The sequence below is a fragment of the Calonectris borealis genome, chromosome 2 (genome assembly GCF_964195595.1).
Source record: "Calonectris borealis chromosome 2, bCalBor7.hap1.2, whole genome shotgun sequence".
In the NCBI taxonomy this organism is placed as follows: Eukaryota; Metazoa; Chordata; class Aves; order Procellariiformes; family Procellariidae; genus Calonectris; species Calonectris borealis.
Window position 1 is genome coordinate 146370586 of NC_134313.1, and position 16584 is coordinate 146387169.

A 16584-nucleotide genomic window follows, 5' to 3' on the forward strand; every position below is an offset into this window, starting at 1 on the left:
CAATTCTTGTTCAGATGATCCCAGCAATAGGTGGCATCATCACTCCATGTCCTAGTCAACTCATGCAGGGAGACTGGCAGAAATGTTCCTGATGCTGGGTGAAAATATTAACTACTGCATAACATATTTAAAAATAGATACTAACAAATGAATTATTCGTTTAAAACATTCAACCAGACCTATGCCACATAAGGAAAGTCAGGTTTAATTAGCTTACATGAAAATTTTTGTAAAAGCAAATGCATTCAGAAGTCATTTTACATGAAAATCTCGCCAAATCAATATCAAGATTCAAATGTCTATTTTTAATGTTTTTCTTCCACTCACACAATTGTGCTAGCCCCAGAGTAAACAGTAAAACACATTTACCTGACGTGAGTTATCCCACTGGAATAATTTGTGCGAATAAAGTTTAGCACATGTCAAGGGCTGCACGCTTAAGTCAAAAGCATGGAAAATTTCCAGCATCAGAAACAAAAGAATGTGTTCATGGAATAAAAAATGGGAAATGTTTTATCGTTTCAAGTAAACAGAGACACACCTAGTCCTGTATAAGATGGAGATCTGAGTCTAAAAACTCTTTCTTTAGACTGTGCCCAAGCCTCAGGAGAGATTTACCTTGTAAAGTTCCCTGCAATCCTGCCTGCCCAATTGTTTAAGTTCAAGACCTGGTGGGAATACACAGTTTCTGTCTAGCTCATGTGCCAAGGTCCCCATTCTGCAAAGTGAAACATAGGATGCAGGCGATAAGGGGGAATGGGATGATAAATACTCTAAGTTGTTGTCCCATTATAATACTGAGATTTAACAAAGGAACAAACATGGCTGTGGGAAGCAGAAAGCATTCCTGGGTTCTGTGCTGTAATAATTTATTCACTTTCTGTGGTCATCTGGAACAATGATTTATGATTGCTTTTGCCTACGAGAGAATTACAATTGAGGCAATGAAGCCCTTGGATTTTAAAAGCAGTAAGTCAGAAGAAAGAAACAATCAAATACCAGAACACTGAATAGATTAAAGTGTAAAATGAATGTTTGCCCTTTTGTTTTAGCAAAGGTTCAAATTGCATCAAGTATCCCATACTCCTGAAGTCGAAATGAAAAATGAAAAAGAAACATCTATGGAAAATATGAACATTTCGCGAGTGAACATTTCATGGCCTTGAGTATATTTACATACATAGACAGGAAATGTCCACATTTGATCTACAGTCTGGAAGTCATGTTGGTTTGATTGGTTTGTGTGTTAGCTTCCCAACCACATCTGATCTTTTTTATCCTCTTTCTAAAACATGGGAGGAGCAGTATGCACTTACAAAGCAGAACTACAATAGGAAGAAAAACTGCTACCATAAACGAAGGTGGTGTGTACCAGATAAATTGGTTAACATCAACCCACTTATTCCAAGCAAACACCAGTGCGTGAACAGTGCATAGCAGCAGAGCTAAATATCCCATCTTGCTCTGAAAAGAGAAAGAAAATAGTAAGCTATCTATTTTTTCCAACTTGGCAAAAAGAGTACTCTGTTAAGCAAATATGGAAATCAGGAAGGGCCTCAACCAACACACTTAAGTCAAAGAAAAGAGACCATTGGCTTTGAACTAAAATTTAAGAACTGTAATTCAAGAATCCAACTGTGCCCCGCTATGCCACCGTAAGAGAAAACAGATGAGGCACATTTTTCAATTGCTATGATACTTAGCTAATATACAGAAGATATTACAGACTACAGGCTATTCCTGAAAAAGGATCAGTTCTCAATATCTCAATTTATAGATGTCATCTGTGTCCCACATTACTTTATTTCTGTGATACATGATTATGAGTTCAAAAGCAGATTTATAAATGGCTTAATCAATTATTTGCAAAGAAAAATTTTAAGGTCAATTAAAATCAGAAACTCTAGTAAGTCTAGTATTATGACAAAAGCAATTGCACAACTACAGGAAACTGAAGTCTTTCATTCCACTTACAGTGATAAATTTGGCTTGGGATGTCTACAAAATTCAGGAGTAAAGGAAATTTTATGCTAGAGGTACTAGTAATTTTGAGTTTCTTGTTGCATAACAATCTTGATATTGTTGGAAAAATGGAATTACTCATCAGTGAAGTCAAACACTGCCTTTCCAACTGCTAAATCTACAGCATCTGATTTTTGAGTATAAAGGTTATTTGTTTATAAAACGAATCCAATATAGTAGTATTACTCTTCTGGGTTTCTTCACCATACTAATTTAATACTGAAAGCAGTCATGCACTCAGAGACTCCATCCTAGATGTGTCTATATATATTCTCTATAGAGCTGAAAACTTTTCTTACAAATGATGCACTTCATAGAGTGGGCAGAATCTCAAACCACTAATTGTGGGAAGATACAAATTTCAGATCTACTTTTCAAATTAAAATCAAATTTTCAAATGCCAGGTACTTAGTAGGTTATTGACTTTTCAGATTTTGGTGTTCAGGGACCTAATTCAACACTTGCTTAACTCTAGTGTGATCATATTGATGTCAGCAGAACCACCCCTGATTATTACTGCATATGATACAGAAGAACTAAGAGCAAACCAGATACTTAGGTGAATGAAACAAGCGCATCTGTAGCAAACTCAGGACTGGCTGCATTTGATTATGCATCTGTTCTAAGATGTCTCCTTTTCAGAATACACCTTTTTGGAGGGGGTTATGAAGCTAATAATGCTGCAGATGCATGTATTATTGGTCAGAAGTCTTCTGGACTTTTCCAGCCACCTGGTACTGCCCAGGCAATAAAGAATTGCCAAAACAGCTCCAAGGGAGCAACAAGCAATTCTCCTTATGTACTGTGTTGTATGGGAATAGTGTTGGCTGGTTCAATACCACCTACTCCCAATTCAGCAGGACATGGGGCATTCCTGAAACAGAAGATGCCCAGAAGATGACTGGAATGCTTTCAGCACCAGAGGACTTTGACCTAAGAATAGGTCCTGAAGGGACAGCTGCTGCTGGTCACGAAGTCAGAGGAGCAAAAAAGCGGTTTGGAGTTGTCTTTCTTTCCACTTTATACCCTGAACCTGACAGCCTTTTCTCCTGACAAAATAACAAATGAAATGAACATTTCTTGCAAAGCAATTAACAAAGAGTACAGAACAAACATTTAGATTGGTTTCACTAACTCCTCTGTGTTTGATATTTCTAACTCTTAGCTGATAAGAGTCCTACAAATGAGGACTAATGACACGCAATAATGACATTTACGCGTACCTGAATGTAGTGGAACTCTCTCCAGGTCAAAGAGTGACTGACAGATGGGATTGATGTTATTGCCAACAAGGCCAGCAAAGCAAGTCCCAGAATTCCTAGAGACACATAAATCTCCATTCTCCAGACATCGTGTTCAATCCAGGCATTTTCTTTTTTTTGTTTGACCTGCCAAAAGAACACCATATTTAAAATGATAGAGCGGCACACTTAGCCGTTTGTGTGAAATACAGCTATTTTCACCATAATATTCAGGAAATAAGCCAAGAAACACAGTATTTTTGTATGTTTGAATGTCTCTGAATGTAACTGCTATTTGTTTCTGATGAAAAAGTCTCCACTAGTATCTGCAGAGCAAAGGTGGGCTTTAAGTGAGAAGAATTTAGACTTCATCAGTGTCTGGGCCCAGGAGAGACTGGTTCTGAGGCCTGTTAGCCTGCCTTCACAGCAGGAGAAATGTTATTCTTTGACAAAAAAATTCCATCTATGGCTAAATACCATATCTGGGAGATTATAACAACAGGAAGTATATTAACAGCAGAATTTTAGGGAGCTAATTCAGCAGGCATTCTTAATGATGGTATCCTGCCAGGATAGTTGTTTAGCTCTATTTTTTTAAAAACTACCATGTAAATGGTACATTCAGCTGCACTGAATACAACAGTTGGTATGGATGAAAAGGTTGTGATTTTAATAAACTGATGTCAAAGCTTCTCCTGTTTACGACTACTTGCAACAGCCCTTTGATGCTGCTAGCGATCACCATGCCGTAATATGCCCCAAATATGATCATTTCTTCCTCTTGAGGACTGAAATCTCAAGGAAATTTCTAGTTATCCATTCAAGTCAGATTACCGGTAAGGCTGATTTCAGAGTTTTGAACAAGTAGTTTGACTGTTTACAGAATTCTTAAGAAGCTGCTAACATCATACTGTGCTTTTAATAAAGCTCTAGATTAGACTTTGAGGGTAATAAAAATGTACATTTGCAGTCTATACCTCATATTGAAATATTCCTTATACTGCAATACTCATGGCACTCAAGGTGATACGCAGGTATTAGGAACTCTATAGTCACAGAGGATCTTAGAGAGCTTTGCAAGCCAATTATTGCCCATGACTCGGAAGCATGAAATTGTATCTTTTAACAACTTAGTGCATCAGCCCAATTGTGGAGCCTTCAGTGTTCACAAATTTAGTTTGTGGCAAATGCAGATTATTGTGATTTAGCTCAGCCCTCCTTCATTGCTGGCTAATTCACTTTACAAAGAAGATGTCTAAAACTGGTGTGTGCTCAGTTTTTGTAGAGTTAGATTCCACTGATGCAGAGAAGATTAATTCACACTAAACTAATAGTGTGCCAAAGACTTAAATGTTCCTGTGTTATGTGCATTTACAGAGAGATAAAAAATCCCAAATGAAGAAAATGACTTATTTAATACACACTGGCACAGCTGTGATGACTCTTGACTCTCTATTACATGCTTTAACAGCTAGGTCCTGCTCCATCCCTTAACAGTGGGGATCTGCTCTGTGGGAATCTGCTTCAAAATCAAACAAAGGCAATGAAAATGGCTTTCCCCCCATCCAGATTTGCTTGAATGACCAAAACAAGGATTTTCTGAATACAGAAGGGTTGGCGTTAGCATGCCCATCATACCTGCTGGAATGCCCAGTTCAGTAGCTTGTATCTGTATGATCTTCTCATTGGATAGCATAGGCTATAGCAGGCGTGCATTGTAGCGAAGAAGAAACTGAGAAGTCCAAATTGCTTTCTTGATAACATCCATCTATCCAGCCACTGGGGAAACCTTTTATACTTGGTGCCAAAGTACAGCTGGAAACCAGCAGCTAATATTCCTGGTAAATATACTAGTGCTAAAAGGGTAATTGAAACCACTGGTAAAACTTTGTTTATGACAAGGATTGGAATTTTATAGAAAACATTTTCCTTTCTGGTTATAAAAGGATATACGACATCTCTCATAGAAGTGTAAATAAATGTTAATAATGAGATCACAGATGCTATCTTCATTGGCAAGTGCCACTTGGGGAACAGATCCTGCTTGCAGTGTTGTTCTGAAGAGTGTTCAAACTCACCAAAATGGTGTGCTTGATGTAAATTAAAAAGTGCAGCTGCTTCTGGTGGATTGGTGACTTGCATATCCACATTCTGGAAACGACAGAAAGGAAATACCAGGTGAATTCAAGCGAAGATTAAAAACTTCAGTAATGACAGTATTTGCCATCATGGCTTTTACACTGTACTGCACTGAAGCCATAAACAAAACATACACACTATTAAAGACAAGGTAGCTTAAAAACATAATGTTTCAAACAGCATAGTCAGTAGTTGAGCAAGGCTCTTATAGCCTATGTTTCTCATTCTTCATTCATTATCTGTGGTGATTTCAAAATAGATTTTAATTCCAGGAAGTTAACTACACCGCAAGGGAAGATGGATTACATTATGTGAAGCATCATTACAGGTCCTTATGATATGAGCTACAGACTTCAAATGTCAAATTTCAGCTACAGACCAAATGATGTAGCCCAAATAATATGCACAATAACAGAATCCAGAGCCAAGACAATAAAATATTTCATTCAGTCTGCTATTTTAATGACATTTAATTGGGGAAATAAGGATGTAAGTAGAAATGTTAGGGATCCAGTGTATTAGACTAGCTACATATCTGTCAACTCCAGCATCAAGTCCTATGGTCTTCTTCCTCTCCTTCACAAATGTAATAGTGTCCTCTTAACTTTTATGAAACCTTGTGAAACTGAGTCACTTCAGTTTAAAAAACTGAATTTTCTGCTGCCAAGTAGACGTGGCTTGATTCTAGTCTCACAGAAGATCTTGGCAGAATTATCACAGACTTTAGAAGGAGTGAAGATAGTACAAAATTTTAGTGTAGTATTATAAACTGTTTTACACTGAGATAATATATTTAAAGATTGTCCCATAGTTACAGTTCATGGAAGAAGTACATGATCAGTTTACAAAATGAAAACACGTGTATCAACACATGTACCAACAGCAGGACATTGCACTTGATGCGGCAGACAGCTGACCGGGAGTGGAGAACTGAGAACGGATAACATTAGGTAATAAACATGTAAGTCCTTTAATACTCCTGTGAAATATAAAGTAAAACTGAACTAATGCTGCAATGGCTCAGCTTTAGAATGGCTAATGTGGCAGATGTCCAGACCTCCAGAAAGGGAAAAGGCACTGTCTGCTTTGAGGAAGGCAAATATTAGCAATTTGAAAGTTGTAAATTAGCATTCTGCTAGGATACAGGAGATCTTCCTGTCTCAGCAATATTATCTGGCTTTATTCTTAAGAATCAAATATTACACTGAAGCTGATTAAGGGGTCAATTCAAACAAGGTGCTACTTGTAAATAATGCAAGGGTAAGTAGGTGCAAGTCTTACGTTCATCTTCAACGATACATAGGTGTTTTGTTTTAACAGAAAGATAAAAAATGTACACTGCTATCTTGCTGTAAAATCCTAATTAGAGACAAGGTAGCCTGTTTCCCACCACACGTCTAACTGACTTGCCTACAGTGCCTCACAGTAAAATTAAAGGGCGTGGTCTTCATTAGGATTTTTTAGCTGAATAGCTACTACGTGTTTATCTGATGATAAAAGCGTATCTCTAACAGTGAAGGTGTAGCCCAGGTAACTTTTATTCTCTAGTCTGTGAAGAAAAGTAGAGTGTAGTCTGTGCATTGCAAAATTGAAAGTTGGTATAAATTATACAAATTGAGATTCACATCTGAACCAAGTTTCACCTAGAGATACCTGTTTCTTGAAGAGAGAGTTTGCAAAGCCTAATTCAGTATTTCACAGCCTGTGAGACAGTTCACATTAGAATAGAAAGTTATAGCTTGAACTACTTCTGTGCATCAGGAGTTGCAGAGGCAAATGCTGTTGGAGTGGAATGGATTTTTTTTCTGGACGTTTTTGTGTGATGTGGAAAACTTACTGAATGTGATGTGGCAATTATGAAGACTCCTCCAAAGATAAATTTTATATTCCTGTATAAAAATCCCAAATTATTTCTACAGAGCTTTGTTCATCTGGTAAAATGCAACTAGCAGCTAACCTCATGTAGTTTTTAGCTGGCCCAACCTTTGTGTATTTTTTGTCATGGACTGTGATTAAATTGAATGACATGCTCTTTATCTTTTTATCTCTTCATGTCAATATTGTGACGAGACTTTCGAAGTATTGATGATATGCCAGTGTGATGGGAACGCTGCTTCTGGACAAAATCAAATGAAAGATTGTGATATTCTGTGTGACATATGAGCTGCTTTTTTACAGAAACATTACCAAGTTGCTAAGGTTTCCTGTATTTCTTCTTGGCATGATGCTCTGACCTGCATTCTGATCAATGGCATGATTATCACCTTCCCTCTTCTCCATTGCGGAAACTCCCTGCAAAACAAATGCAGGATGTAAGACAGGTTTTGAAAAGCCCTCCTGGAATGTTGAGGCCTATTTTCCCTCAAAATGTTTTCTTCGCTCTCCTCCACCCATTTGCTGGAGAAGGTACGATAATCTAGGAAAAGGAAAGTCTGTCCTCTGAGAACAGAAAAGCTCAGCTGTTTTTTTAAATAAGTAAAGCAGAGTCTAAGAGAGGGTATGAATCAACAGAACAAAATCACTGATGAAAAATAATATTTAAGCTAAATGCCCATGTCGCCAGTGGAATGAATGCATTAATTCAGGCTGAAAGTTTTTAAATTACAACAAGTAAGTTTGAAACAGCTTATAGAAATAACATGTAAAATGTTATGAAGATGGATTTTGGTAAGTTCATGAGAGTTGCTGATGCAAGAAACCCATGCAAATGTGTTGTTCCTAATATTTTTTAGGTTTTAGGATTGGTCTACCTGACAGTCACTCTGTGGCTTTAGAGGTATATTCTCCATTTGAGGAAACTCCAGCTGGAGCTTCACTTATGCTGTTCCAAGGTATACTGACAATACTCATCACCCACAAGTTCCAGCAGAAATGGTTCTAAGATATTAAGGACTATAAGAAATCAGAAGCCGGAAAGAAAGAGAGTGGATAAACTGAAAGAGATGTTTCTGTAAATCCTACGATAGCAGGAGAGACAGCATCCTGAAGGCTGTAAAATAACTACAAGGACTACAAGGACCCTGCAACAAGGACTTCCCATGTGTGCATCACACTGTCGCACACTGCAGGAGGAGAGGCACTAGCACCACACCACTGAAAGCTCAGGGTGCCATACCACAGTGTGACTTTCTGTGGCTACCTTTAAGACAGTGACTAGGTAGCTCTTCCATGTACCTTCCTACTGAACAGCTGAATTACTAGATATGAAACTGTTTTGCTAACTACTGATTCTTTATATCCATAAACCTTTTGGGAAATTGTATGGACAAATCAGACTTTGACAGTTGTCCTTTTTTTACTGTGGTTCCTTCAGTGGAGGCGTCCTGCAGTCTTGTACTGTCTGCTATGAGGGTTTGCTTTCTGCCAGGCCACCAGAGTCCTGAAGCCGAAGTATTCTTTTCCTAAGTATTTCTCTTTGGATTTTTCCCTCCTGCTAGCAAGCTCTCACTTTGGGTATAACCTTTCAGCCAAGTGTTGCAGAGTAGGGTCAACAAGAGCTTCTGTCTGAAGGTCAGGCTGTTAACCCTTTCCTACACCTATACTAGTGGATGGTTTGTATATCCTGCACACAAGAAAGCATGGGCTGATGAAGGCACTTTTCTATTTTTTCCCTGTATTCCTAGGGCTAGTCCCAGTGATTTTATCACAAGTTTCAGGATATCTGATATTTTCATGAAACCTCAGCTCCTGCAGTCCCATGATTAGTTAAGAATTTTTGTATGTTTTAATATACTGTATTTCTCGCTGTTACAATGGCAAAGAATAGCTTACAAACAGAACTCAGTATAACGTACTTACCTGGAAAAAACTGATAACAAATACAGTGCACTCCAGATCTATTTTTAAAAGAACTCAGAATGTGAAAGGCAGTCACACTGTTTTTGAGGCTTCTGATTTTTAAAGTTTGATGTGGAAAAAAAAAGGACGTAAAGTTATAGACTGACTTTTTACTCTTTTAGGTAATGAGACTGACTTCTTAAAATTGTTAAAAAGCTTGTGGCTCAGATCTTTGGTGTTTTTAAAATTTTTTTCTGTACCGATCTCTGCTGAGCTTTCAACTGTTAATATCACCAGTCTACATGAGCTTACACAGTGATCCCAGCCACTTCATAACTCTCTTCTTCTGACTACCACACTATCTTGGGGGTCCAAAAGCATATTTTAGATTGGGAAGCTCTGTGTGGAAGAGCTTAACTTACCTGATTTTCATGCTGCTATTATTCTTCATTTAGAAAATTTAGAAATGAAGAGTCCAGTAATAGCTTCAAGCAAAAAGAGTATTTGTATTGATGAGAATGTAGTAAATGATATCATCATGTGAAGAAAAAAAAAAATCCATGAGCTAGAATGCCAGCTGCTGATCCTAAAACCTGATTTATTGGTTCTTTTGGGAAACAATGTTTAATACAATGTTAAATACAGTGTTAATGGTTTATGCAGCAGAAGACAAAATGGAAAGAAAAAAGAAAGTGTGTGTGAATGAATACATGTGCTCGTCCATGGAAATATGGGTTACAGCCATATGACTGCATGCAAGGAAACATAGGTGCCGAACCATAATAGTCCACTTGGCTTCCAATACCAGAGTTAACACAAAATTATTTCTTGGGTACGCCCAAGAACAGCACAGTAATAGTCTTGGAAAACCCTAAGTACACAGCACTTATAATTCCACTTTTAATTCAGTGCCTTATGAATTGCCAGAAAGGAGTAATCTACAGCATGTGTCTTTTTGGAATACATCTGAAGAAAAAGATTTAGGAGTCCTGTGAGAGTCAGAAACTAATCAGTTATAGCCCTATCTAAGTCACAACTGTTATGAAAGAAAACAGTTGTAGTAATGTCCATCCTCAGTGCACACCCCTTCTGCTCTGGCAGGCAGCTGTGAATGAGGATGGAGGATGTCCAGCTGCAGAAAGCCAAGTTCCCAACGCTGTGAGTACGCTACTGCATTTTGTACCGAGAAAACAGGCTCATTATAACGCTGAACCAACAGGGATGTGCAGACACTATCCCAAGAAAACATCATCCAAAGTCAACGAGAGGTTTTCCCGAGTAAGGGGTTTCAGGGCTGCCTCCACGAAAAAAGAAAAATGGGTAAAATAAACAGGCTATGAAAATAATTATGAGGTGATGGAAGAGGCACGGGACAGTGACTACATCTCTCTCCTTTGGCACCATCGGAAAAGGACAGCGTGAAAGCGTTAGAGACAACTGTCTCGCTTTTCAACGCCTGGTGCATCGCGCAGGCCGGTGTAAGCACTCGGGACACGAGTAAATAACTTTCCCTGCTCTTCAGGAATTCTGCTGAGCTCTGTGGAAAACCTAATAAAAACCCGGGGGGTTGGAGCAGGAGCGCGTCGCTCGGCGTTTCTCCTCGGTCACAGTGCGCCCGGGGCGGACCACGCCGGCCGGGACAGGGCCGGGTGTGCTGCCAGCCCGCTGCCCGGCCGCCTCGCGCCGCTGCCCGGGGGAGGCCGGGCCCCGCGGGGAGCCCGAGCTCGAGCCCGCGCCCGCCGGGGCACCCGTCCCGTCCCGTCCCGTCCCGTCCCGTCCCGGCGGCGGCCGCGGGGCGGGCGGGGCCCTGCGCCGGAACCCGGCCGCAGCCCGGCCACGCGGGCGCGCGTGGAGGTCTGCTCGGCGGCTCCGCCAACGGCCGCCGCCTGCCCGCCGCCCCGGGGCTCACCCACCTCGGCCCGCCGTCAGCGCAGCCTCTTCTTCACGCCGGAGGCCGGAGCCCCCGCCGCGGGGGGCGGCGGCAGCGGCGGGTCCCGGCTCGGCTCCGTCAGCGGGGGGGGCAGCGCCTGCCGGCAGCGGTGCGGTCGCCGGTGCCCGGCCGCGGCGCGGCTCTGTCGGGGAAGGCGGATTCAGGTCAGCCGCGGAGCGCCCGCCGGACTCTGAGGAGGGGAGCGGCGGGGGGGGCCTGGCCGCAGCCTCCACCTCCCCTCCCGGCCCCGCCTTCCGTGCCCATCCCGCTCACCTCCGCGCTGGCGGGGTGCGAACCGGAGTCCCGTCCCCCGTCCCGAGCCCGCGGCGGCGGGCACCGGAGGGCGGCAGAGCGGCGGGGTCTCCCCTCCGGCACCGCCCGGGGCCGCGGTGCCCGGGGCCGGCCGTCCCGAGAAGCGCCCGTGGGGCTGCTGGGGCCTCGGCTGGACAAAGGGCGCATTCACCTGCGCCCTCCCCGCCCCGCAGGAGGGAGGAGGAGGAAGGGGCGCCGAGGTGCGCTGCTTCCCCGGGCGCCCCTCGCCTCCCCGAACCTCCCTCCGGCCAGCAGCTCCGCTCCCGCTGCCGGGGCGCACGCCTGGGTTTGCAGGAGGGTGCTGCAGAACTTCGGGGGACGGGGGCTGCCCCCGCCCCACCCGCTGCCCGCAAAACGCAGCCCTTCAGATCCCTGCCCGGGAACCCTTCTCCTCGCCTTTCAGTCCGTTCTCCCTTCCGTACCTCTTCTTCCAAACCTGTCACTCTCCCAGCCTGACAAAATGCTGTATTAAATCCTGCTTCTAATACAGCAGTCCTCACTTTAAAAATTATTTTTTTCCAAATACCATGATCTTGTACTTTTTTCTGGTATTCTGGCTAGCTATTCTGAAAAGGCAGTTGTCTCCTGAAAGTTTAGTCATGCAGCGTGAACTATCATTATGTAGTGAAAGCTCTGTTTTAGTGGATATTTCGACATTTAGTGGCTTACTGACATTGCAGAAGACATGGCCAGTCTGCCTCAGAAATGTTTTCATTTCTTCACGTAGATCTCATTGCGTCTTCTTTAGGATGTCTTCACAGAAATGATGCCAAGTTCCATCTCTTTATATCTTGGGAATATATTTTTTTCTCCTTCTCAGTACATGTTAAGTGGACATAGACTCCAGCTGAATGCTACATCTGGCAGAACAGAAGAGATTGCCATAGAAGGATTAAAAGAATAATTGTCTTTCCCGTGTTAAAACAAACCCTTAACTTTTAATTTTTCTTTATAGTTGCCTTCATTAGCATATTTGTCTGTGCTTTGCATGAAGGCTATTTTCCACGTGCTTTTCATTAGTTACTTTTTTGCAAAGGATGCTCACTTTTGTATGCTCTCACTTTGTGAAAGTGCCGTTTGATTTTCCTTTCTGCTCCTTTTGCACCATCGGTTTGGGTTTTTTTTTTCAGTTCCCAGTACAGGCATCAACAGGGTGACGCCTGGCGGTGGGAGCGCGGGGAGGAGGCTGACTGCGGCAAGGTGTACCAGGCTGCTCTTACACACCGGGTAAATGAGAATTTGTAGTCCAAAGGGCTAAAAGCATCCCCTTATTCCAAGTGAACTCCATGGTAAATCTCTCCTCAGGAGTCGCTGGTGTAAGCTAGTGTTATGGGGAGTACATTTATAAGCCAAAAGGTAGCTCAAGATGCTGACAGATTTCAGCACCTGGATATCCTAAGATATCCTTAGCCTTTTCATAAAACACACAAGAGCTAAGCTCCTGTGTAAGCATTCTCAGAAGATGAGATGAAAAGCCAGCCAAAGTGAACCTGGCTATCAAATAAGTACCTAGTAAGCTGCTCTCAGATGCTCCTAGGTATCTCCGGCCAAGCACTCCTCTCTGTAGTCTCTGCATCCTGAGTGCTATTAGTTGCCTGTGTGTGAATAAAAATGGAAAGTTCGTTTTATGTGGGTGCTGACAAAGTGGAAGTAGATTCAAATGCTAGGGAAAACTTTCCTTTCATGGCTACCCTAAGGCATGACTTCCAGGTCATTCAAAGTACCACTTGTATTACAGTGGTTGCTGGAAAGCAAACTGCATGGCAGTCCTCCTGCAGACTATTACATCTAGACGATACCGCTGCATGCTGACAGCTTTGAACTGATATTTATGCAAAGTACTATGGAAGAAGTGTGAGACTTAAGGTGACAAACACCACAGGAATCAGGAGTTGATTCAAAATGAGAATTTCTCTTGGCACATGCAGAATGGGGATGATCTCACTGACAAAAATTGAAAGCTGTGCAGATTTGGCTATCTCCAAACATTTAGAAGAGTGTCAGTATTCTTTAACTATTGCATGAGTTGGATGAGAAAGAGTAATACTTCTGCGGTTGCTGAAGTGTGACAGGATATTTTCCAGAGATGAAAAACATTCTGGTGACTCTGTCTTAGCCCGTTTGTGTTTTAGTCCTTCTTCATTCTGGACAGAGTCTGTGTGTGATGTTGACAAAGGATGTGAGGGAATGATAGATTGTATTTTCTGGAGGAAAAAATTATTGCATCATTGACAAGATTGCCTGACATTGCTTTAATCCTGAGAACATTTTCACCACAGTTTATACAGAGAGAAGTACGTGGTCAGGGCAACTCGTCTACTTCTGCAACTGCTCTTGAGACTAGGAGCTCTGAGAACAATTTGCCAAGTGGTTGGAAAAGTGGTGCAGTCTTCCAGTAACACACAGGCCTACATATAATCATACTAACACTTAGTCTCTCTCTGAACTTGTGGAGTAAGCTAAGTGTAACTATTACCGTCAGCAAGCTGACTCTAGCATGCCCTTGGGTGACTCAGAAATGATGCTGCATGGGGGAAGTGGTGTGGAAGGGTGGAAACCATTCCCTGTGATTTAAGCAAGTGCAAATGGGCTTGGATCAGCTATTGAAACAAAGGCTGGGTTTCCAGGATGGCACGGGAGGGGGTTCAGCAGAGGGTTACCAAGGTCATGAAGGGCTTATAGCACATGCTCCCTGAGGAGAGACATGGAGGAGCTGGGCTTGTTTAGTCTGGTGAAGAGCAGACTAAGGGGTGATGTAGTAGCAACCCTGAAACACTTGAAGGTGATGAAGCCCAACTCTTGTTGGTAGTGCCAGGGAGTGCAAGAACAGTCAGGGATCACAAATTGCAGCTCGAAGTTTCATATTGGATATTAGGAAAAAATTCTTCACTGTGAGGATAGTGAAAATCCAGAGGGATTGTGGAACCATTAGAATTTTCAAAATTTTGCTATGCAGAGTGATGGCTGACTTCACAGAATCACTGAACTGAGGTTGGAGGGGAACTCTGGAGATGATCTATCTGCCCTCTCCACTCCCCTGGCCCAAAGCAGTGTTAACAGAGCAGGTTGCTCAGGGCATTGTCCTGTTGGGTTTTGAATATCTCCAAGGATTGAGACTCCACAACCTCTCTGGGCAACTTATTCCAGTATTTGATCACTGTCACAGTAAACAATTTTTTTCTTTTTTCTTTTTTTCTTATATTTAAATGGAATTTCTTATGTTTAAATGTAATTTCTTATTTTTAAATGGAATTTCCTGTATTTCAGTTTGTGCCCGTTGCTTCTTGTCCTTTCTTTGAGCTCCACTGAGAAGAGTGGATCCATCTTCTTTACTCCCCTCTTCCCTGTATGTATTGTTAAGAGCCTCCCTGAGCCTTCTCATCTCCAGGCTGAATAATCCCAGCTCTCTCAGCCTCTCCTTGTAGGAGAAATGCTCCGGTCCCTTAATCATCCTTGTGGTGACCTGCGCTGAAATAACTTTGGTCTGTGTGTGTCTTGCTTGTACTGGGGAGCCCAGAACTGAACACAGCACTGCAGATGGGTCTCAAAGGGGCTGAGAAAAGGGGAAGGGTCACCTGCCTTGACCAGTTGGCAATGTTCTTCCTAATGCAGCCTAGGACTTGATCTGGTATTGGCAGGGGTCTTGCTTTGGGTGGGACAGTAGGCACAAAATTTAACTGCATTAACATGTTTGGCCAGGAAGATGTGTGAGATGCCAAGAAGGAGACTCTTGCTCAAAATTCCAAAACCCAGCAATCTGTGAAAAGGAATATTAAAAAATACGCACTACAAAGAACCATGTATGAACTTGGAAAATCATGAAATAATTTGAAAATTCATTTTGAAATGCAATCAAATCTAACCTGATTTTGAAAATTGCAGCATAAGAAACTGCAGTGTTGGCTCCTAAATAGGATGGAGCTGAGTTGGGAATGCAAGTGGTAAGTGCCCTCTGTTCATATTGTGGGTGGGAGTTGCAGATGCACCTGGCAGGGCATGCTTGTTCCTTGTGGGCTAAGATCATCTGAGAACAGGGACATCAGACAACATATTTGATTTACTGTCATTTAATAAGCTCCTTTATCCAAGGGAATGTGATAAAAAGAGATCAGATAAGCAGACAACTGCTGTATCCCCTGCTGAATGAATGTGAAGTAAAGGACCAGCTGTTCTTAGTGAGTAACATTGTTGAAGTCAAACAAATTTCTTACTTGGCCTGGATTTATCAAATTCTGATTCAAAGAAGTGGCTCTCAAACTACTTGAAATACTTGAATTCCTCTGGAGGATTTAAGTCATCAGTGCCAAGTTATGGGAAGCTGAGGAAAAGAAATACAGTGAAAAAACCCAGAAGCTCAAGATTGTTTGAGAGGGCTGTTCAATCCAGTCCAACATGTGTAAGAAACAAAATTATGTACTACTTCTCTCGAATTATGAGAAATCAATAGAGCCACATGACACCCAAATAATTTTTTAACAGTGATACTTTTAGACACTGTTGAAAGTACAAGTAAAGACCACATGACTGCTTCAGTTAAAGTTCAATTAAATGAGTTGAAAACAAACTCAAAGTAGAGGAGAATAGCAGTATTTTATTTTCTCATTCCTTGTAAAAGAAATTACATTCTGCATTTCAAGTATGTAATTTATAGACAAGTACAGAAAGCACTTCCACTCCTAGTCTGTGGAACTAATACCTTTCACAGAATTCCTTTCTGATAATGCATGTCACTTCTTGGAAGCAACACAGTAGAATTTGTTTGATATTTAAGAACAAAATTTGATTGTGTTAGGCATAGTTATATTCTCTATGTATAATCACATACTCTTAAAGTAATGCTTGCCTTTCTCATTGTGTTTGTCACTTTTACTTATATAACATCTAAAATTGTATTGTTATCCCTCGAAGCAGTTATGATACTTCTCTGTGGTGTTTTGATGATTTCATGATTTTTCTATACTCCAGTATAGAGCTGACTGGAGTCACTGGAGTATAGAGCTGACTGCCTTAAAATACTTACAATAATGAAACCAGTGATAATAAAAATAACAGTAATTTATACATAGATTAACAAAAAAGCTGCAGCACTTCAAGACTGTGATAGGGAGCAATATCATAAGTCTCAAATTAATGTAGTGGATATAGTTTGTTAAGATTTGTTGT

At 41.6% G+C, this 16584-nt stretch overlaps 1 protein-coding gene across 1 annotated transcript; it reads right to left on the reverse strand.

Annotated features, from left to right (window-relative positions):
• Positions 1-1206: 1206 nt before the first annotated feature.
• Positions 1207-10464, reverse strand: STEAP1 (STEAP family member 1). Its single transcript, XM_075140789.1, is given in 5 exon segments — positions 1207-1464; positions 3246-3410; positions 4902-5414; positions 7590-7694; positions 10233-10464. Coding segments are annotated over 5 exon segments (1188 nt in total). The 5' UTR covers positions 10380-10464.
• Positions 10465-16584: the final 6120 nt, after the last annotated feature.